Genomic DNA, 24752 nt, shown 5'->3' on the forward strand with positions numbered 1-24752 from the left:
TCAGCAGTTCTTAAGAAGTTGTAGGGGACCAAAGCAGTTGACTTTTTTAGCCTGCAGAAAGGTATTCATCTTGCAGGTCACAGTGCCAGCTGAAGAGTACTGCCCCTGCCTGGTCCTGTCCTTCTGCCAGGTGTTCCTCAGCCAGGAAATAGCATCCTGTGGGTTTGCCTTCATCCAGCCCCATCCATGTCAGCTGGAAGAGTTCATGCTTGTTTTTTCAGTAGTTTAAGCAACTCTGGTTGTTTTGTTAGTGGGTTTCATTGTTATTGTTGGTGGGTTTGTTTGTGGGTGTTTTGTGTGTGTTTGGGTTTTTTGTTTGGGTTTTTTTTAATAATACAGAACAGGATTCTGGGGTTTGTTTTCACATGAAAGTAACATTTGCCTGAACTAGTTTCCTACCCATTTGTGTAGCTGACATTATTGTATGGCTAGGGCTGCATTAACTTACCCCGAAACAATGGAACAGCATTGAATGTGACATTTAACAGAGTAAATTGTGACAACAGGGACCAGAAACTTAAAAGGAGCTCTTAAAATTACCTTTCTATTTTTATTTTACCTTTATTCTTCAGTAAATTTGAAAAAGTTTCATTTCTTTCCTTCTTTCCTTTTCTTGTTTTCGGTGTTATTTTTATTGCTGTATAATGTAGTTTCCAAATTGAGGCTTTTGCGTGGCTCTTCATAGGAACATAAGGATCCGTGGAAGCAGAAGAAAATGAAAAAGAAGCTGTTTCTAAAGATGTACTTTTTAGTAACCTTAGGTTCTGTTTTCTCTCCTCATTTTCATACCTTCGTTAGCCAAATTAATCTTTGCTTCTATTTATACAACAATTGATTGATCACTAGAAACTGAAACTTTTACATTTCATTTCAGCATTGTTTGTTCAGGAGGTGCTGGAGAGGAGAGAAGGTGAATATTTAATATTAAAGTTATGTGAGGTAATTACTTGCTGTGTTGTTAGACTCTTCTCAGTGTAATGGGGTTAGATCTTTCCCCAGACTGGGGGATAGGGAGTGAAGGGACTAAGGGTTTGTTACTGGAGTTTCTCTTAAGAGGGACTAGTTACTGCTACTGCAGAAATGTAGTCTGTTCCCTTGCCAATGCAATAGTTTTCTTTCTCATCTTGATAGTTTTCAAAAGAGAATCTGCAATTATTTGTTTTCGCAGGGGGAGCCGAAGTGCTTTAAAGTAGCATGCATATTCATGGAGTGTTACCTTGAACAAAGGAGACCCACTGTCAGTAGTTAAGACCAATAAGAGAATATAGTGTCAGTATGGTAGTATCGTGATGCTACGGTGCCATGATAAAAACAATTGCCTTAGAAAAGGATTCTGGTCATATTTGACATAATTTTTAGACTTTAATAAGAGGATAAAGTATTATACATGAGAAATTACTTCTTAGTGTAAGACCAACTCTGCAATCACAGGGCTTTTACAAGTGGCATCAAACTGAAAGTAACATGGAAGTTGAAATTTACATCTATAAAAGTCAAACTCTGTCAGAATTACAGTGGCAATCCTACTGCTACTGCAGTTAAATACATAAAACCAGTATGCAAAAGGTTTGGATTTTGGCAGCAGACACTAAGTACAGAAGAGGAAAAGCAGATCCTTTTTCAGATGGCTCTCAGCTCAGATTCATGCCCAACTTGACAAAAGATTAAGATTTTCCAGTGAATAACAGAACCATTCAAAACCCTGGTCAGAAATTAAGGTTGTCAACCTGTGTGATTTAAATGTGAAAGAAGGTGGTGTGGTGAAATTCTTGGCTTAATCAGAGAGAAGGTTGAGGAAGTTTCAAGTATGTTTAAGCAAGGTAAAGAAAAAATCCAAGATGCAAATTAATGAGTTTATGACAGTGTCAATTTTTTTGTAATTTTTTTTAATTGCACTTTAGAGAACTCCAGTAAGTTTTGAGAATTTGCAGCATTGGATTGATAGTGTTATCATCTGTTTTTACTGTGCAGCTGTTAGTGAATGCCAGTTATGTGGTCTGCATAACTGTTGCATGTTGCTGTTTTAAAAGAAGGCAAGTTGGGCTGTCTGTAGTTTTCTTTCAAAATTATTCATTGGGTGATGAATAACTAAAATGTTCCGGAAAATTCCTTTTTCCTCCTATGTGCTGGCTTGATGATACTTTGCTGAAAATACATCATAGCAAAAACTTCCTTACAGTAACATCTATAGCAGCAATAATATGATCTGAAAGATTTGTATTCTGATGGTTCTTACTTGTCTCGAGTGAAGCTGGAGGTCTGCTGTGCTGGATGCGTACAGCAGTGGTTATCCCTGCCTGAAGGCAGTTGAATATTGTGCGGGAAGCTCAGATTGATACTTGCATAACTATTTCTAATTATGGCAGATTGTACAGAGAAAGGGACAAGAACGGACACGAGTTTTCACCAGCTAGTTGATCAGTGAGCGATGTTAGAAAAAGGTCAAAGAATAGATAAGATATAAGAGATTAGAAGGAAAATGAAACTGTCTTATTTTTTCCTCAAACAAAGAACACTTCGTATGAATAAGAATCATCCAGGAGATGGACAGTAGAGGCTGGAATCAGTGTCAAAGCAGATAACAAGATCAGGTAGGAGAAGGCTGAAGTTGTTAAAAAGCTTAAAGATTGTTTGTGTTTGGGGAAAAAAGAAAAGATGGATTGAAGTAATGAATCAAGAAGATAAATTCCTTGTTCTTTTGTCTAGCTGTCTTTGGATAGACACCCTTTGGGGGAGTTTAAATCTCTATATGAAAAGATTGAATGTCACAAGGAACCCTCCACTTTCTGTTTCTCCTCTTTGCAAGTGGAAAAAGCAGGCTACTTCCGTGTTCCCTGCTAACTTCTGCCAATTGATTGAACATGTTGAAAAGATTGATTGTGGGCTAGGAAGGCAAGTTTAAGACCTGGAATCATTCTTTTCATGGAAGTGAACAAGTTCCACGTTTCAGAGAGAGTGCCTTGCAAAACCACTGAAATACAAAAAGTACCTTCAAAGTAGTTTTGTGGTGTTTTAATGTAAAGGCCACACCTCTTTTTTCCTTTTCTTTTTATTTTTCCTTCCCCTTTCCAAATACTTGTCCTGTGAAGCTATTCAGTACTGAATTGTGGTAGTTACTTAACAAGGGATAGCTTACAAAAATGTAAACAAGTGTGGAACCTGATCTAGTGAATGTACTCACTTCTCTGAGTATCCTCATGACATGCATGTATTACATTCCTGATTTTTTTGCAGATGGAATAAGAGTCCCACGTTTAGCCCCCTGAACATACATCTTGCCTTTTACAGTCTTTGCGTACAAGAACGGATACGATCCCATCAGTTCACTATAGAAAGCCTGTAGGGGAAATGTGAGGCAGATATTTAAAAACAATAATAAACTTTTATTTGCTTTGGTCTCTGTTCTCCATCATGCTAGATAGACGGTGTCGTGCAGAGAAACAATGAAATGTTTTTGATGTAACCTTCTGGTAAGCATTAGGTGGCAGTAGTGTGTTGTATTTGGCAGCGGCTTTGTCTTTTTTTTATCTTCTGCAATCTAGTGCAGTGTAATAAATGGAAAAAACATTTTATTTCTTACACTTTTTATAAAATGCTGATTTATGGTTGTTCTGACTGTATGTGACTAAGGGCAGCTGTTGTTTGGACTCTTGTGTATATAGGTGGGATTAGCATATTGTAGTTTCTGCACAATGTTCATGACTCATTTTCTGAGTATCTAACAGTTACAACATTAACTGCAAATACTCTGATGAGAAATATGCTGTTAATGGCTAAGTGAGTTTAGTTTTGCAGCCTTTTTCATGAGCTGTTACCATTTGTAAATTTAATATAGCCTGTTAGCTGAAGTATGATTTTTTTTGCTTCTGTGTACTTTTTTTTTTTTCTTAGATAAAAACCCAGACTCAAGCTCCAGAGAATGTTGGCAGGAACATAATTAACCTTTCAGCATAGTGATGTTATTGTCACTCCAGATCTTAGACAAGTGTGGTTACCTTGTGACCCTTTTGGAGTTGTTTTTTTATCCCCTTCATCCTTGTTTCTCACAGGTAAAGGACCACAAGGAGTCTGGAACTGGTGTTGCATTGTATTAATTGGGCAGGATGATCAATTAATAGAAGAAAAGCCAGAAAGTGTTGACAGAACATGCTATCTAATTAGTACCTGATGAACCATGTAGGCCACAGAGCCCAGAGTGTAATGTTGCTTCAGGGTGGTTCCTGTAGAAGACCTTTATATGCAAAATAGGCCTGTAGAAAAGCTAAAAAAGAATATTTGAGCATAGTTGAAGTGAAGGAAATCTTTATTGCTGAAAAACTTCACTTTCCACTGTAAACTTGAGGAGAGCTAGGGATACTTAATACTTCATAGAAGAAGCACGTATCGAAGTATCAGCCCTGTGTTTTGTACAAGTTTTGCTCTTAAAAATCATGTACCCTTTTGTTTGTTTACGTCTCTTATGTAAGAGATGATTTACAAATTATGGAAATAGATGAAATAGTTGTTTTAAAATAAAACTATGTAGGTTTTCTTCCAGCTTTTTGGAGCAGTAAGAAAGAAGTAGGGCAGTAGGATTTCCTGTTGGCTTGTGATAAAATGCTAAGGAAAATGATTTTAAGTTAAGGGCAGATAGCACCACAGTGCTTTAGGGTTCCACCCTAACTGGTTTTCTATTACATATTAGTTTGTAATGGTTTTTCAGTTGAAAATTGAATAATTTTGAGTTGAAAAGCACTTTGAGTCTAGCAAGGCACTACTGCTAGAATTATTTAGTTACTGCTAATTAGGTTTTTTTTTCATTCATTTGTATAAATGTATTGGTAATTAATTCATACTGTTCATTCAGAAATTCTTCTTCCTCACATGATAAAAGTTTAATGGTTATGTGTTTAAAACAAATGTTTTTTTCAAAATGAATTCATTTTCTCCTGAAAGCAGCTTGAGCTGCTTTGTTTTACTGAAACAAACCGCTTCCTGTTTTAGAATACTTTAATTGAATAAATCACTTTTTTTTTTTTTGTAAAATACTTGAGTTTTTTTCATCCTGCCCTAATTTAATGAGTTCCGCTGGTGAAGTTAGAAAATAGCTTTTTTTTTTCTGTGACCGTTCAGCAAGTGCCACAGGGTGGGGGTGAGGTGCATATTTGTCACCTTTTTTCTTGACCAGCACAGGTGGCTAAAACATGTTCTTAAATTTAGTTCTCAAAAAATTCAAATTCCAGTTTAATAAATGATTTTATAATCCAGTCTGTGTTCACATCACAGAATGGATTCTGCAAGAAAAAGACTGTAACCCTAAAGCGTAACAGCTAGTCTGCATAGATTCTAATCTGTGTATCACGCCCATAACCAAAGTAAATGATCATTTGGAGTCAGTGTGCTTGATTGCTCAAATATAGCTGTCGTATACATGGTGTAGGTAATAGCAAATATGTGTGCTAATTCTATTGCATGCTGATAGGGCTTTGTGGCTTAAAGTATTCAGTGTGACAATGTATGTAAAATTAGCAAAAGTGTTAATGTTAAATGTAATTATATAGCTCCTGGAGTGTTGTAATTGCATTATATAGTTCCTTTCTTGTGCTGTGTCCAGCAGGGAGACTGTTCAGCTTTATATTTCGGTGTTGTATCAACTGACCTGCAACTTTCAATACATGCCACATAATTTGATTAAAAAGTCTGCTACACACCTTATAATGACATAGTATAGAACTGTAAATGTGTGGGTTTGGGGTGGTGAGGGAACGCACTCTCTAGACCATGTTAAGCTTAGCTATAGTATTTCAGATAACCCAAATTTAATATCTTGGATACTTCTAAACTGTCGAGCCCCGAGACCAATAGAAGCAGAATGCCTAATTTTGTGATAATGATCACGAGGTCTGGGGCCTTGACCAGCCACACTCTAAATTGCCTGCGGACAGAGATTTCGGGAAGGGTGAGCTTTGTCAAGAACCCAAAGCCAGTTGGAACTTTGCAATGGGAGGCCAGGGTTTTCCACAGCTATCACGCTAGTCTCTCGTGTTCACAAACTGTGGTAAGAGACTTTTAGATGGGCGCTTCTGGATCAAAGCAGCAAAACTCTTCTACTTCCAAATGTAATTTTAGAAAGAGGAGGGATGCTGCACTTAAGCTTAATTGCCCAAACTTGATTCTAAAGCTGTGGGGATATGAAGACTGAACACTAGCTTTTTGGGGAGAGAGACGGGGAAAATGAGTACAGATACAGAGAATGTCAGCCTACCATATTATGTTGATTCTTGACATTGTTTAGAAGAGTTGTCGATTTCTTAGTTATTTATGGACGGGGCTTAAACACTGTCATGTGGCCAGATTAAGGAATCTTGTTTTAAGAACTGTAATTTCTTTCTAATAAAAATATGTCCATGTGGTCTGTTGATAACTAGAGAAATGGATGCAATTATATGACTCAATACAGCCCTTGTTTAGCAGTTAATTTCTCCAGACTTCTATGAGCATTTGGTCAGATCTACACAGATTTGGTTGTTGGTTTAAATCTAGCCAAGGCTGGTGGTGTCTTAATTGCTACCACAGAGCAACCATTTGGCCCGTGTGAGATGAATGTTGTCAAGGTACCTTCTGCAAGGCGGACACTCATCCACTGGGAATGTATCAAGAAAGTTTTCATTAATTGGTCCCTTTGTTGGCATTTGTGGCAGAGCAGCCAAAAACTGAGTATGAACAGACACTCTGTGTCAGGGGGTGAGATTTATTGGCAAGTCCCAGTAAAAACTGGTATTTACTACATATATTGTTAGCAGGGGCAAAGGACCTTCCTCTAAGAACTGCCTGGCATTAAATTTACTCAGATTATTATTTATATTTTTTTTAAAGGCAGGGAAATGTAACAAGAATTCAGACTATAATCAGAAATTGAATAGGAAATAGCTGGTTAATGTTTTTCTTCTTAATGTTGACTGTCTTGCAGCTTTTTAATATGATGTGAAGTGTTACGATGAGCTCTGTAGTCTACAGACAAATTTGCATGGACCTATGAATACTTATGTCAGATGAGAACACTTAAAGGTTTTGTCCTGACCTCTGTTAGCTTAACCTGTAGATAATAACAATTACAGTTGATAATGTACAAATGTTGCATAAAGCATGAGAAATGTTTTTAAACATAGTGTTCCTGTTTTGATACTTTCATGTTAATTTTAACTCTTGCATTTTGTTCTTGTTTTGTTAAAAGGATGCACTGCACTATGTTGCAAGGGGCATCCTGGTAATGATTTGTACATTTTGTCTGAGTGCAACACACTTGTTTGTTGCTATACTTTGTGTAGACCAAGACCATGTTAAGCTTTCTGTTCTGCTTGCTTACACCCATTTTGTCTTTAAAAGGATTTCAACTTACTTATTCCACATTATAAAATAATAGTTTAGCCTTATTAACCAAATAAACTGTTATATATTGACTCTGAGAGAGAATTCTGATTCTGAAATTTGAATATATTGCCTCTTCAATATTGAGCTTTTGATACAAGCATAACTGGATTGACCGCCGCCCCGTTCCCCCCCCCAATACTGATAATGTGGGTTTTAAAAGTGCTTGGTATTAATCTGTGTGATTCCAGTGAGCCGTCAAAGTCTCATCCTGTTGGATTCCCAGCCATGAGTCTGACAATGTTGTTTGAAAATAAAAGGCTTGGGTTTCTCTCTTCATCCAGCTGCTTCCAGTGTTTCCCCCTCTCATTCTTTATTTCTTCTGAACAGCATAGTATCCAACTCTTGTGTCCACTTGCTGTCATCCATCTAACGCCCCTATCAGCAGAAATGGATGACATTGATGTGTACTGCTGTTATCTGAATCTAGCCGATGCTTATCCATAGTGACTTTCACTTTTGCAATGTTAATCCAGCCAATCCTTTGCTTACCACTTCATGACTTTCACCTCTTCTGTTTGCAATTTTAATTCAGTTCTGTCATTCATCAAAAAGAGTAGTCTCACCAGATATGGAGCAGTGCCCTGTTGGTAAAGTTTCGGTTGAATTTCTCTTCCCTAACCATTACTGGTTTTCACCACCTCTTTACTTTTTAATATAAATACAGAACGTTTTACAAATTCCGGGAGGTATTGTAGTTGTAGTGTAGCTATGAACACCGTGGCTTCCTGTTACCTTTTTTTTGTTGTTGCAGTAAAAGTAATTCATACTTGGCTGGAAATCTTCTTTGTAGCTGCATTACATGAAACAAATACTGTCAGGCTATAAAACTATCATAGTTACTACTGTGTTCCTCACATGGAAAAAGGGTGAAGTATGCTAAGAGATACGAAGTTAATTTTAGATGTTAATATTCTATCATTGACTCTTATTTACAGCTTAGATTTAGTCATTAGATGTAGTTCCTACAAAAGCACAAGTGTTTGAATGCATGTGAGTAATCCCCTGTTAAAATCTTGCTACTTGATTTACTCAGAAACTTCCAGTACATCTCTAGCTTTAGATGTAGTCCTTACTCAAATGTAGGTGCACATCCCCTGTTGAAATAAAGCAGGAATTCAAGACTTGTCTAAACTTGTCAATTTAGTAAAGCAAGGTGATTCCATGAGACTGTAGATAATTCCAGAGCTAAAAATCTTTAGTAAATCGGGTAGTTTAGAAATGTACTATGCTGTAATTGTTGGTGGTACTGACTGCTTAGTGGTTACTTTATGACTCACACAGGAAGTCTAACTTCTAAATTTTTCAGCTCTAATGGTTTCATCATTGTTCTATGTGTATCTACTTTTGAATTTTAGAATCTTAATAATGGTTTCCCTTAAGAAAAGAAAAAAAAAATCCCAAAGGTATATAATAAAAATTTAAAAGTCTGAAAATACTTCTCTGAAATTGTCTTGGAAGAGAAGGTCAAGATTTAATGCGGCCACATCTGGTTCATCCTTTTCGTATTCCTTTTCATTTGCTGCCAAAGATTTCACCAAATGTTTCACAGCTTTGCATGAAATATTGGAAAGTAGGAAAGACAAAGCCATAGAAAGCAGAGAGTACTCCTTAATTCAGCCATGGAAAAAACTTGGAGCTAATCTACTTCATTTTCCTCAATCAGAAAAAATGGAAAATGTACATTTTGAATAAGCTTATTTTAAAAAGCTGTGTAATTTTAGGGGGAAGTTCTTTACAGCTGTCTGTGAAATAGCGGTAAATGAAAGAAATTTTTCGTAATTTAAATGAAAATTTGGAAGAAGCAGTAGTTTTCGTAGAAAATAAAGCCTCCTGTTTTGATGTATGGAATTGGGGGTGTGGTACACCTTCAGGTTTTAAAGTGAATACCCCTTATACACAAGGCAAAATAACCACGGTCATGTATTAAGTAATAAATGAGAAGGACTGGTATTTTTTAAACCTTGTCTAAATAACCAGCCTTTTCAATTTGTTGTGTGGAAAAGTAATTATGAGTAAAAGTTTGACTCTATCAAGTAATTTAGTTGTGTGTTCCACAGTTTAGCAAGAGATTACAGATTTAGTGTAGAATGTATGCTTCACCCCTCCCCTCCCAATAAGTCACATTAAGTTGATTCTCATGGGGTACTATAAATTTCTTTTAAAAAATATATTCATGAGCACCAATAAGAAATGTATATTAAATAGGTTTAACTAGAGGGTTTCTGCTTGCTAGTTTGAATTTGATTAAAATCAATCAATTGCATTACATTTATTGCCTAAAGTTAAGCAACTTGTGTGAGTGTTAGGAGTATAGGGACCTTGGTGTCATCTCTGTGCTCCTTCCTTTGCTCAACCAGCTACTGTAGTTTCTCACCTTGTGCTATGAGAGTTCTTAAGGTTTGGTATGGATGTTGAGATGTAATACCTTTACAGTTATTGACAAAGTGGTCTTTATTAACTTCCAGGGATTAATTTTGCAATTCCTAAAGTGCAGGAGGGACCAAACTTCATGGAGTATAAAGTAGGCAGAAATTAAAGAATATAGCAGTTGAATGTACTGTACTGTGTTTCAAATTCTTATTCAAACCCTGTGGGCGAAAACCATATGAGTGGTACAATGTATAAACAAAAATATCATTGTATAAATAAAATATATGATGGAACTCAAGTAATTTTTGGAGATTCTACACTTCTAATTATTTGGTGAAACAACAACATTAACATCTTTTTTCTGAGACAGTGTTTGCTCACTTGCTTGTTCTTTATTGCCTTTGATACCTACTATAGAATAGATTAGCATAATGAAATACAAATAATTTACCTAAACTATGATCACAGAATGGTCAGGGTTGGAAGGGCCCTCTGGAGATCACCTTGTCCAACCACCTGCCTAAAGCAGATGCACCTACAGCAGGTTGTGCAGTCACATCCAGGCAGGTTTGGAATGTCTCCAGAGGAGACTCCACAGCCTCTCGGGGCAGCCTGTGCCAGGGCTCTGTCACCCCCAAAGTAAAGAAGCTCTTCCTCATATCGAGAAAGAACTTCTTGTGTTGCAGTTTGTGCCCCTTGCCTCCATCTTGTCACTGGGCACCACTGAGAAGAGCCTGGCCCTGTCCTCTTGGCACTGGCCCTGAAGATATTTGTAGACACTGGTAAAACCCCCTTGCTCAGTCTTTCTTCTGCAGGCTGAACAGCCCCAGCTCCCTCAGCCTTCCCTCATCAGGGAGATGCTCCAGTCCCTTAACAGTCTTTGTAGCTGGACCCTCTCCAGCCGTTCCCTGTCTCCCTTAACTGGGGAGCCCAGCACTGGACACAGCACTCCGGATACAGCCTCACCGGGGCGGAGCAGAGGGTTCATGTTCCGTGAAAATTTTCTGAACTTTTGAGTACCCGCATAGCTATGAACTGAACTTGTATCTGTGTTTCAGAGTGTGTTTGCCAGGTGATACGCTGTTGCCCACTGTACCCAAACTGCTGAAAAGTACAGTCTGATGTATTTTAAAAATAAGGCAGTTCAATACAGTTGTTTTAGAAAGGTATAATAATGGTGCTGTAACTGAAAGGGGCATGAGGGTAAGTTTGTATTGGCCTACTTTCCTGTTTCCCTGCAGCACTAAAAATTTCACCGAGTCTCCGACAGACAATGCTTAAAGTGTGTTTGAGCTTTTTTTAATTTTTTTCTCAGTGATTGTAAAAACTAAACCAAACAAAACCCCTAAAAATCATTTTAAAATTAACCCTTACACCAAGAGCCAGAGTCCTCAAGAAATGCTATTCCAATGTGACGTTCAAGATAAACAGCAGGGAGTGAGCAGTGTCACATGTATGTGATGATTTTTATAGATGAACTAATATATTTCTATTATCAATCAGTTTGTGTTTAACATTAACAATAACTACAAAGCATCTTATGCTGTGAAGTTAAATAAATTCCAGTCTTTAGTAATGGAAAGAAGTTAGCAAATTACTTCTAGTAGAGGTATAAAAAAGGACAACTGGATTGGGCATACGTAAGTAACCTTCCCCCCCCCCGTCAGACTCGAGAAAATATCCTTTATTGTTTTTATAAAGTCCTATGAAGTAGTAATGTGTTAGTAAAAATTATTACTGTGTTCAAAAATGAGGATGAATGCTCCGCAAAAAGCTGTTTTTATGGAAGTATTGCTTAAAAATGTTGTGTATGATACAGCTGAAAACAGCGTTCAGATGGCAAGTATGAATGACAAATAATTTGCACAGAATTTGAGAAGTAGTAGTGCAAGAGACATTGGAGGGCTCTAACATTTTGAGTAAGAACTTATAACGTGATGTATAGAGGGAGAGATGAACAATAGTTCAGTTTGAGTAGAAGGAGATAGGTCGAGTAGAAAACAGGCTTGTCCGTTCTCATTACGGAGCTTGCACGCGGTTGCAGCTGAGATTAACCCAGAAATAAGGCTGAATGGGAAAAGAGGAGGAGATCAGAAATGTACATCCTATTTCACCTTCTTCAAAACAAAACCAACCCCCTGGCTCTGAGGCAGCTCCTCTGAAGGATGTGCTGGAGAGGGAGGAGAATCAGAAGCGAGAATATGGTAACCAAGAATTAGGGAAGAAGCTACCAAAAAAAAAAAAAAAAAGTTTGGTTGATTAATGTCAGAAGTATTGGTGGAGGACATTACAGTCTCTGAACTTCAGCTATGAGTAGGTTGGTTGAACCTTTGATAAGGTGCCCTCTGTGGCTGGTCTCTGACCTGGCTGAACAGGGTCTAAAACAGCAGGAGGGAGGACACGTCCTTTGTTGTCTCAGAGATGGAGGAGAAGGGTATGGGCAGTTGAATCAAGAGTGGATTTTTGCTAGAGAAGCATTCTTGGATTCTGATCAGCAAGCTGGAGAATAGGAAAAGGGAGTCAGTGAGAACAGGTACACAACAAATTCAGAGGAAATGGGGTCACTGGGAGAAAAAAAAAAAAGAGGATTAGAGTAAAAGAGCAGAGATTTGAGTATTATTTTATTTTAGCGTAGACATAGGCTACTAAAGTCATCAAATGATAATAAAGTAACAAGCCCAGCAGAGGAAGGAGCAAATGGTTTCAGAAAGCACGGAGACAAAAGTTGATTTCTTTTTTTTAATTAGTAGGTCCCCTACAGCGTAGTTAGTTACATGGAGTTGTAGTCTTTAGAATATAAAAATTGTATGTGCTACAAATACTAACATTTCCAAAGCTTTAAGAAAAATGTTAAATGATAAATCTGAAGAATAATTAATTTTCTGCGTTATTAAAGAAATGAACAGAATGGCCTTTTTCTGTATTGATTGTTATTTTCCCAGAGTACTTTTGTGACATTCGTGGGTTACTGTTTCTCACTGACTACTTCCAGTACAGCCCAAAATCACTTCTCAGTCAGGCAGTTTTGGTGTAGCAAGGGAAAAGTGATATTCTGGGGGTGTTTTCTCAACATTCTTGGCAGGAGAGAAGCCAGTATTCTTAGTGCTGGTTTGGGCAATGGGTCAGTAATGTTTTCATGTGTCTGTAAGAAACTGAGTTGAGGAGATGTGGTCCCTGTGGCAAATCCAAACATACAGCAGTATGAGCAACAGTTTTCTGGCAGTGCTATTCAAATCTAGTTAAATTTCTGTGGTGCCAAGTCTGGTATAATACTCCTTGGATGGGCCTTTACATCCTTTTGGGTGTAAGCTAGTAGGAGAATGCTTAGAGCATCATCCGAATAGAGTGAAACACACAGGAGTCATAGAACTCTCTTTTTAGGTATTACGATTAACCCTACAGTATTTGAGGTGGGTCCAAATTTTAAATACAGCATCTGAAATATTTTTAAATAATGAAGTATCATTTTTTAGCTAAAATACTGCTTTGAGGAGTAACTGCTGGATTCACACCTCAAACATCATTATTAAAATAAATAGCATTGCTAAAAGAAAACCATATGAGTCTTTAATGTGGTTTGATGATTTTGCCTTGTATGCTTATTAAGCATTGATATTTATTTTTTTTAATTACTTTTTACAAATGTGGCATACAATCAACTGCCAAAGTTAAAAATGCTATTAAAATTGAAATACAACAGGAAAAGCTGAGGTTTCAGAGAAATGGGCTTGAAAACAAATAATATTTTGAAATGCCTTTTACGGTACAGTGTGATGCATGCCAGCAGAACACTGAATTTAGGGCCTACCAAATAAAGGGATAATTACTCATTATCTAATTAGCTATTTAGGATACAGTGACTAATTGCAGTGACCAAAAATTTTTTATTTGTTTGCACCTTAGAATTTTGTCATCTTCTGTTGGGGAGACAAGAAAGGGATCTTTAAGAGATAAACCTTTGTGGATCGCAACTGTGCTTCAGCCATGTTTTCAGCAAGTTGCAAGCTAGTCCTTAGTCTTGAATGCAGAGATGAGTTCAAGTATACTTACTGGTATGTGGAATGTACATTTTTAAACAAAACCAAAAAATGTACGTTTGTGTACAGCCTTCATACTTGAGGTTGCAGGTACATTCATTTGTTTATGGAAAAATACATAAGAAAAAACTTGAGGTCAAAGCTTAATATTTTGCTCTTATGTACATCGTCTTGTCATACAGGGGATTTATCAGGGTACCACCCATCAGTGCAAATGACAGATACATCAGCGAGCAAATAAACTCCAGTAAATGGTCCTTTTACATTTTGGAATTTATAAAGCACACATTATATTTTTTTCTTTCCTTTCCAAAATCAGTTATAAACTAAAACAAAGGGATTCAGTTAATCGGAAATCTGCTCAAACAGGAGTTTTCAGGCTTAAACTCTGCTATACATTTCAGTGCCCCAGCTGATGTTGGTACAAAGGGCAGAAGTTAAAGCTCTGGAATAAGGGATATCTTGATTTATAACATGGTTAACAGCTGATAGGTCTGTTTATATTGCACCTTCCTCATCTTACGCTGTTTCCTCTTGGTCCATCACTTCTACTGAGCAATTTAAAATATCAAAAAAAGAGATTTTTGGAGATGAAGTAAAGCTACAGGAAGATGGAGCTTTGAGAGTTCCTTTTCAGTAGACATTTGAACCAAAAAAGGTAGAATGCTTTGTTCAGAACCTGTAGTACAAATGGTAGAGAAAACGTGTCACCATTTCAATTATCACTGCCTATTTAACATGGGATTTCTTGCAGCCATGTCCTTGAATAACCATTTCTTAACTAAAATGACACAATTTTGTAGCCAGTGATCCATGACTTTAAATATTTGGAAGGGCTATTGATTCACTGAACTGGAAGAAATTAAAGATGTTGAGGCATATTTTCAAAAGTAGAATTACATGTATTGTAAATTATATTTGACCGTGTATATTCTATTTACCATTTAAATAATAAATTAAAAAAAAAATTAGCTACATATAGTAAGCATTCAATTTTTCTGTAATAGCCTTAACTGAACATTGGTGGTATTGTTTAAGTCAGTTATGTGTAATATTACGAGAACTGCTAGCACCTGCAGCACCTCCTCTTGTTCCTGTGTCATGGTCCTCTGCAGGTACCTATTTCTGTTTGTGGTAGTCGCTCTCTCTAGGTAAATCGTCCATAAGACCAATGATTCCATCAGCAAATTATCCAGAAAATGCTGTCAGTGTACATGGTGACATTTGTGCCACTGGTGGTTTTGTTGCCATTTCAGTGGTCTAATTAAATTGGCAGGTTTCTCTTGTGCCCAGCATCGTTGTCTCCCTTCCTTTGGCACCTTAGCTCAGACCTTCTCCTTTTTTCTGTCCTTTTAACTGAATATCAAATGCATTATTGATTGCTCCTCTTCCACCCTCCTCACTTCCACTCCCCTCAACTTTTTTTTTTTTTTTTTTTTTTTGATTGGCAGTATCATCCAGACAAACAGAAGGCAGATGTGCCAGCAGGAGAAGTGGAGGAGCGCGTGCAGAGGTTCATCGAAATTGATCAAGCGTGGAAAATTCTAGGGAACGAAGAGACAAAAAAAGAGTATGACCTGCAGCAGCGTGGTAGGTTCCTGCCAAGGAGTGCTGTAGTGGCAGCAGCTCTTTAAATAAGCAGGGTCTGGGAGTGGTAGTTAGATGGTATTTTAAAATGCTGTTTATTGCTGAACCAAATGTTTCTTTCGCTCTTGTCCTACTTTCAAATGTGGATCCATTATTTATAGCTTTTGCTACACATACGTTAGCTAGTGAAAACATTTGAATTACTTCCAACAAAACATTAGGTGGCATTATTCCTAATAATTTGAATGAATATGAAATCTATACTAATTACAGACCTTAGCCCTTTTTATTAAGGCAGTTTCATTAAGCATTCTTCATTTTAAATCTTACACTACATTTTGTTGCAATATCTTAGATATAGGTATTAATTCATTATACACCTAGCATTCAACGTGTATGGGTTCGTAAGCACTTCAGCATCATTAAGAGACATTCTTTTTGGTGGTGTGTATGTTATGGTAGTTTTCATAATTCATATGTAGTCTAAACTAGTTTTTTTTAAAGCAGGTTTATAAATAATATTCCAATATAACACATTAACCAGGCAGCTCTAGCATGCATTTCTTTTTATACCTCTCAGAAAATAGCTTCTTAAAACAGTGACAGGCTGTTGTGAGAAAGAAAGGGGGGAAATGTAGGTCAGGTCTGTCACACATGGGCTACCATTACATGAAGTGATAGGCTGTCTTTCTGCTCTGGCCTCAGGATAGGAGTCCCTCAGCCTTCCATTAGAACCTTCAATAAATGTATATCCACCCTACATGTTAATGGGGGGAGTCAATAATAGTGTATTGCCCGTGGGGAAAACACTCAGTCGCACTCTGCAGTAACACACTCCGGTCCGACATTGACGTGTAGCCACCACCACTTTTGAATGTGTCTGATAAAAGCCCACTGTCTCTGCAGCTTGTTATTGAATTCTCTTCCATTGTACATTGGCACACCATCAGACCTTTCTCTCTTGTGCTGATTTTTAACTCCCCTGCCGCTGCGGATACCAGAACTTCGAGAGACAAAGGCTTAGTCATTCTGGCAGATATGCATCACTGCAGGATAAAAAGTGATATATAATTGTATATCCCCAGAATGAATTCTCTAGTTAAATAATCTTGTATTTCAGACTGTGTGAGTTCTGGAAAAGAGGGTGGAGGGGTGAAAACGGAACCGTTGAATAAATATTTTAAAAGAATGAAAGAATTGAATCTTGTGCTAATTTGTTACGTAAAGAGTATTAAGATCAAACTTAAATACATTTATCATCTCAAGCTTATTTTTTAAATGCCTGAACGTGATGCCAGAACAGGAATTTCTGCTACCCAGTGTTCTCATCCTGTTGTACTCTTAGAATTGTAGTATCAGCTGTGTCCTTCATTTTTACAAATTGTACATGCACAGGAAAAAAAGAAACATTAGAGATTAAGTTAGAAGTCTTTGTGTATCTAGGGAGTTTTACCTAAAGCTTAAATATAGGCTATGAGGTTCTGTTCTGCTTGGGTCAGGTTAATCCACTGAAGTCAAGAGCTACATCAGGATCTAATAAGTTACTTTGTTTACCCATGGAATTTAAGGACATTGCTATAAATTAGTTTTGACAAAACTTATTCTACAGTATTTTAAAGGTTATCTATATTTCCTGAGATTCTTCTGCACTCAGATGAGTTCTTTGAAAAGCTGTCTCAAGATTCTGTAAAAAAGATTTAGTAAATAAAGAAAACAAATAGTACATTTATTTACACGGGTATTTGGTAATGGGGTGGTGATGGGATGGATATATTTTAATACTAGAGGGTGCCATTCACAGCGGACCTGGTGTTTCACACTGAGGCACATGTAACATACATGTGCAGTGCTGTTGCTTTCTTTGCAGCATGTTACCTGGCAGCAAGAGGATGGTGAAATAAATTCTAGTTCTTTGAATGCCTGTCAAGCTGCTTCTGAAGTCATGATTCCAGACAAATTTGTAGATGCTGCTGTAAAAGCTCACAGAAACAAAGGAATTGAGACAGCAGCTAAGGGGAATAGTGATGAGAGAGAGAACAGCAAGTTAGTAAGACTGCAAAGCCTAGGAAGCAGAATCTGAAGGATACCAGTGTGCATGTGTGTGGGGCTGTCAGTCGGCAAGAAGTCCTTTGCGCTGAAGTCTTTCCCCACCCACCCCCCCTTCCAGTTTCACAAATTGTTTATTTGTGTGGGACTCTTCTTGTCTGAATCCTTGAGAATAACCAGTGAATGTGCTTTCATATCTTAATACTGCTTTTCTCTGAACGTATCACTGTGGTCTACTAATTTTTTATGCCTTCAAGCTATAGTATTAAAGAGGAAAGGACAAACCTCAAACCATTTAGAGGCTTAGCTCAAATATTTATTCTAACCTCTCCCTTCTTGTATGTTTTGTGATTATTTTTTTTCCAATTCACTGTTTTGTCATATCTTTAACGACATGTAAGAGTACCCTTTTATAGTGGTGAACCTTTTGCTTCCAATCCCTGTGAAAAATCTGGGGGGTACAAAAAGCTGCATAACAACCTGCCTATTAATAATGGCATTTTTTTCCTCAGCAGATTTTATTCTTAGAGATTTGTTCATTCTTTGTTCAGTATCCCACTTAGAAAAGATGAACGTGTAGCTAAAATCAAGTTTGCCAGCAATAATTAGCAAAAGTTTTTCAGTGAGTTTGGCTTGGAAAAAACTGTTTTATGGTCTTCATATTAGAAGTCATCTGAACCCTGAAAGTTCATGGTTTTCTGTCACAGTTTGAAAGAATAAAAAACTTCTCGCAGAATCGGAGAATCACGTAGGTTGGAAGGAACCTTCACAGGTCAATCTCCTACTGAAAGCAAGTCTACGTGGGTCAGTTGCTCAGACCTCATCCTACCTAGTTTTTAGGGTCTCCAAGAATGGAGATTCCAGAGTTGCTCTGGGGAACCTGTTCCAGTGTTTGAATACCCTCAGAGCAGAAAAACCAAACCAGGAAACCAAAAACCCAAACCCAAACCATGTTTTCCCCTCTATCAAGTTGGATATAAGGACTCTCTTTGCAGCTTGTGCCTTCCACTGTGCACCTCTGAGAAGTCTTCTTCACACCCTCCTGTTAGGTAGCTGTAGACAGTGAGTCGCCTGCGTTCTTTTCGCCTCTCCTTGTATGATGTGTGTGCCAACACCTGACCGTGCTGGCAGTCCACCTGACTTGCTTCTGTATGTCAGGGATTTGTACTGGAAACACCAAAACTGGACACAGGACTGCAGATGCCACCTCATTAAGCGCCGAGTAGAGGAGGAAAAAAATCACCTCCTTGACATGCTAGCTACGCTCTTGCTAATACAGCCCGGTATAGGGTTGGCCATTGCCACAAACATGCCCTGCTGACTCGCTGGACCTGTTGCCTACCAGGACCCTCAGGTCCTTTTCTGGAAAGCTGCTTTCCAGCCAGTTGCATCTCAGCCTGTACTGATGCATTAGGTTATTTCCATCCCAAAAGTGGGACTTAATCTTTGTTGAACCCTTTGATGTCCCTGTCATGCCATTTCTATATCCTACCCTGCAACTTTTGTGGATTTTTGTTGACTTGATACACAGTTCCTTTGTATTTTAAACAACCACAAAATTAAGATAATTCATTTTACTATATTAGCTTACTTTTTAATTATTAACAGGTCACAATTAAAATTCAGCCAATAAACTGGTGACTTTTATTAATTTCTGGCATTAAATGTAACAATTCTAAACTAGTAACGGGATTGACACTAAAACCAGTTGCTCTGTATATGTTTTTGGGGCAGAGGGTAGAGAAATTTAAGAATCAGGGTTTTTTCCATATATGGCTCCAGTGAGGATCTATCCAGGATAATACATTTTTACATGTTGATGGACTTAGGTGTCCATAAAGCTCAAGTGTTTATAGGGTGAGGGATGTAACCACTAGTAGTTTTCACAGCTCAGTACATACCTCCCTTTGATTTTCAATTTTTAAACTGCGTTTTTAGAAAAATATTGCAGATGCAGTTTTCATACGTTAATATATATTTATGATTCCATCCTTTCTGCACATTCCCTTTAGGCAGTGGCACACAACAAAAATCTTTAGTTAGCCTAAAATAGCTTATTTTAAAATACCTGGTCTCTAATTCAGCTTTCACTGACAATATCAATCTCTTTAAAACCTGAAAAATCTTTGGAGCTGTGTCTTTGCTCTCAGTTAAGCTTCTATTGCAGGTTTAGAAAGGGAGTCTTACACAGGTGTGGTCATAAATGAAGCAAATGAAAAGCCAAGCTAAATAGGATGTAGCTCCTTCTCCCTCTGCCCCTTCCTCATTCCTCTCCTAGTACAGTAAACTGAAAAAAACTGCTTTGGAGACGGTCACTTTTCTGTTAATCCAGCATTCCCTCCTGCTCCAGCAATAAAGTGATGATATTGTGTTAGACATCAAGATACCTTACATAATTTGGTAAATGGGATGCCAGAAGAATAACCTTACAAATCCACTATGAGAATAAGCAATAGAAGCAAGACAAAAGCCTACAAAAATTATTTTAATAGCTAGCAGGAACGGCAGTTGAGCACCTTGGCTACATTATAATAAGAAAAGAAAAAAATTAATGCGGCATATTTTAGTTGTTCCGTGTTAAGAAAATTCCTTTTAAAAAAATTTTAGACCAAAATAAAGCTTTTAACATGGCCATTACTTTCGGCTTTTCAGTGTGCCAGGTTATACTTTTTTAATTGACAGAAGTGTGTATTCCTTCTGTAGCCATGGATTTTACGGCTGTAAGACCCTCAGCTGGAGCTGGAGCATGAGCCTTTTACCATAGCTCTTTGCAGTTAATTCTAACGTGCATTGGCTACAAGTGAAGCGGGTTTTTTGTACTATTTTTTTCTTAACAAATATAGCTTTTTGTTACAAAGATTCCTCACACGTGACTCCCTTATAATTTCAAATTAAAGTAAGCGTGGTTATTTTAAATTAATGCAAAAGACTCAAACTTAAGTAATTGTTTAAAAACTAAACAGCCTATTAGAAAAAAATAACTTGTGAAAACATCCAGGTTTCAAGTACTGTGATGATTTTGATACTGAGCAGATGCTATGAAGAGTATTCAATTGACTATACATATCTTGAACATTTTCTAATTATGTGTTTGGTTTCAAAAAAAAAAAAAAAAACAGTTCTAAGTATATAACTGATAAAAGAGCTAGAAAAATCTTTTTGGTATTATGACTGGTTTTACTATTACCATAAACTGTTAAAAGGGTTAAATTTCCATTTACTGCTTGCAACCCTTTTCCTAAACCTCAGCCCTAAATAGCCCAAGAAATATTTATTGTATCCTCAAGTGAAACTTAAATACCTTTCCTCTTTTACAATTTCTGAATGACCCAGCAAGGGCTCTAGTAAAGCTTTACTGAACCAAGCTGCTAATAGTTATTTAATGTTGTTCTGTAGCCTGAAAGAATCTCAGTAGATTTTTCCTTTTAATCTCTTTGAGCTGCAGGCTCGTAAACCTCCCTGATGAGCCTGCCAGTGTTTTCTTAGATCCTGCAGTTGAGACAATGGAGCTGCGGAATCCTTTCACCTCTTGTTGTCAGACAAATCCAATAGATGGCAAAGCCAAGCAGGCTGTACTTCTTGTGAATTAAAACTTGGTTTGTAAGGTATGGCAGATGCTCATGTCTTCACAGTTTTCCCTACCTGTTCAGGAATGTGTTTCAGAAAGTACAACTCAGCACACAGTTCTACAGCTTGAGTAGACATCGCGTGTAAGTAAACCTACCACGTAACTCAGTACTGGTAATAATACCAGTCTTAACCTCCTCTGGCAAGGGAGTGAAAATCAGACATCAGTTTACTTCAGAGAGCCACTAACAAGGGAGGCATGGTTGTAATAATAGTTACGTAGATTAAATGAGGAAGAGCACAAGAAATAATACTCACTAACACACTCTCTGAAAACTGTTAGGTTTGTAGTTCTGCTTGGAAGCTCCTCAAACTCATACTGGGCTGTGCCTCTGTTTTTAAATAAGTGGCTACATCTGTTTCTCTGTCTTAAGGTTTGTTAGGTTGGGTAGTGTATTTAATAGGAGAACTAAAAAATAAAAAAACTTTGTTCAACCCTGGAAAATAAGTTTTTCTTGTTTGAACCAGATAAGCAAATAAATGCAGCATACAAAACTTACAGACAAGAGAGGTTACTGGCTTACATGCTAAAAGTCAAGAGTACTAACTGAAAGTTTGCATCTTTTGAGATAACCAGTAAGACTCTTTCAGACTTGAGCTTCATACTAGGAATAACGATCTCAGTTCAGGCTGGAAATTGTATGAGTGATTAATGTCACCTGTTGATTTTTTTAAGTTTTTTATATTTTCAAAATTACAATTGCAGTAATGGATTAGAAAAACTTCGTTGAAATTCTGTCCCCCAGGCTTCATACTGTACTATGTTTAGAACAGAAGAGAGGGGAGACTTTTCCTTAGCCTTCCTGTTGGTTCCTTCGTCATTACCTCGTCTTCGTTACTTTAATGGTTGGATTCAGTGATCTTAAAGGTCTTTTCCAAACAAAATAATTCTATGATTCATGAGTAACTTTGCTTCAGGAAGTATGATAACTTCATTAATTTGCATCTCACCAGTTCTTCATGGTGGCATGTGGTCCATCTACCCTTTTTGTATTTTCTACCAGCAAGACATGACCTAGACTTCCACCTCCAATCATATAAAACTTGTTCTGAGTGAATTCCTGCTTCGTGGATTCCAAATAGGAAAGCCTGGTTTCTTTTTAACTCAATTTTTTGCTACCTATAAATGAAGCTTAGGAAAAGCTGTTCTTCCTACAACTGAAGAGACCATTTTCCTTTGTGAACTTTTCTTCCCAATATTACCAAAAAAAAACCCCACAAAAAAACCCCAAAACAACCAGGTGAAATAAGAAGTGCTTGAGTGCTTGCCTTTTCCATGCTTTTCTCACAGTTACAGTATTGTCATCTTCTATCACAGTGGAGAGAAGAACCTGAAGGTAGCTAGGCAGACAGACTTCATTCTGATCTTTGCTTTTCTTTTTTATTTTTTTTCTTCCTCAAAAAAGAGGTGGAATCTTTAATTCACACAAGGCCTGCTGGAGGAGAGGCCTCTGACTGGTGGTGTGGGTGTTCTCAGGACATTTGCTGTTCCTGTCCTCGCGTTTTGTAGCAAGAAGGCTGTACCAAACTAACTCCAAGTAACTAATATTAGAGTCATTTGGCACGAGTTAAGACCATCTGTCTTACTCTATTTTGGACATTTCATGCAGTTAATTAAATGTTCTGTTAAGAAAAATGTTGTTACTTTGTATAACTAAAACATTACCCATAGTTCTTGTATATGTAATTGAGAGCATCCACAACAGTGAGAACGACTGATTGACAGGTATATCTTCCCGTTTTCTTTCATCATAACACTCCTGCCCATTTTTTTCTCATTCTTTGGACAGCAGTAAAGTGTTAGGTGTGAGTGGGATAATTTTCTTTTCATCCTGACCTTTTCATTACAGGTGTTCGGCAAAGGTAACATCAAAGAGGCTGTATTGATTCTGCCGTTATTTCCAATGTGTCTGATTTTTTTTTAATCTCCTTCATTAAAACTAATTTAGATGACGCTTATTCTCAAGGATATATAATGTGCACTTCAGCTAAAATTAGAACAATCATTTAGTTGCAAAATAATGATTGGGACTTAATGTCTGGTGCTTGTGGTTTGTTTTGGGGTTTTTTAAACTGGCTGACATTTCCTATTTGAAAACTCAAAATGTAAGTATTAACACTCACACACACACTCTTATAGATTAGTATAGTTAAAATGCAAGGAGTTCACTACCAGTACATTAAATTAATACTGCTACCTATGGTACTCTATTCTTAAAACTGATAGAGCTGTGCAAAGAAAACAATTAAAATAAAAACCCAAAACAACAGGTTGGTTAGGTTGTGAAACTGATTTAGAAAACTAATTATAGAATGCTGTGATTAGCTGTTGCTAGGATTATACTGTTATAGTAGCCTTAAACTTCTTTGCAACAACTTACACTACTTGGTTTTCAGTTAGGAACCTTACTTGCGAATAGCTTGCTTTACACAGTTAATGTGTGAAATCAACTAATGCAGTATTGATGTCTGTCTGTTCTGAGTTACTACTTCACTGCTACCTGTTACCACCTTTAAAAGAGTAAGGTGGTTGCAATCAGGGGATGATGTTTGGTGATAAAGAAGAAAATGCGCTGTTATCTGATCAGATAAAGGTTGGAGATGTGCAGTTTTTCTGGGGTATTATTGGAGGAGGTAGCTGCAAAGTCCCTTAATTCTACTTTTCCGTCCAGAGCAAAGAGTAGTTACACAGAAGAAGCTGGGAACCATTTAGAATACCCTACAATCGCTAGTGATCAGGTAGGCAGTCTGTCAGGAATTAACATAAATAAAGCAGTCTGGGCCTCTGACTTTTTCAGCAAGTGCTCAGTAAGTAGTTTCAGCATATATTTCATAGAAAGCCATAGGAAACACTGGATGCTCTAGAAAGTTTGATGTTATTAAACTATGACACTTGCTTGAAAACTCATCGATCCAAAAGAAGGAACACTTACTTTCTCGTAACAACCCAATTTAAACCTTAAATAAGCAATAAGCTCCTAAGTCTTGTCAAATCTAAGGCATTTCTGTGTATGTGCTGAAGAAAAGCTTTCAGGTGTTTCTGCTTCTTTAAAATACAGCATTTGGAGAGTTGGAGCTTCCAGGTGTCAGGCAGCAGCTGTGAGGTTTCGTGTAGTGAGTTTTAAGGGGGTTATGTCTTTTTTTTCCTTTTTTTTTTCAATTACCTTTGATGGCTTCACTTGGAACTTTGTTGACAAAGTCTTGTATTGTCAAGTTAAAGAACTTGGTGTGAACTTTGTAGGTGAAGTACCAAGTGTGCTGATAAACTGCAAGAAACAATTTGTATTTGTATTGCATAGTCTGCATTGGTGAATTTCTGTTGTACACTTTTCATGTCGTGCTGTACTCCACGTTGGCAGCAGCTCTCCTGGGTGCAGGCCAGAACTGACCTTCTTTCTGTGCCGAGAGACTCTATCATAAAAGAATGCTTAGACTAGGCTTCCCCTAAAAGTGTTTTGCATTTCTCTTCTGTTAGGAATATCTTTTTGCAGGAATCTTGCCATTCTCCTCGCACAACTCTTAACATTTACTTGGTGTTTATTGCGGTGGGGATGGGGTGGTCGTGAGTGTCCTTCTAAAGGAGAATGGGTTGCCCAAGAGGGATTGTGGGGTCTCCATCTGTGGAGATACTTAAATCTGACTGGACATGGACCTTGGCAACATGCTTCAGCTGAC

General features: G+C 37.4%; 1 protein-coding gene across 2 annotated transcripts in view; it reads left to right on the top strand.

The window, feature by feature from the left end:
• Positions 1-24752, top strand: part of DNAJC24 (DnaJ heat shock protein family (Hsp40) member C24) — a 42153-nt gene that overhangs the window by 11267 nt on the left and 6134 nt on the right. For both annotated transcript variants that reach the window (XR_008824456.1, XM_056355092.1), the window contains exon 3: positions 15269-15407. Coding sequence is in view for 1 of the 2 variants with exons in the window: in XM_056355092.1 (XP_056211067.1) it covers positions 15269-15407 (139 nt within the window). In the remaining variant the exon portion in view is untranslated. The remainder of the gene's footprint in view (positions 1-15268; positions 15408-24752) is intronic.

The sequence above is a fragment of the Falco biarmicus genome, chromosome 10 (genome assembly GCF_023638135.1).
Source record: "Falco biarmicus isolate bFalBia1 chromosome 10, bFalBia1.pri, whole genome shotgun sequence".
Lineage (NCBI taxonomy): Eukaryota > Metazoa > Chordata > Aves > Falconiformes > Falconidae > Falco > Falco biarmicus.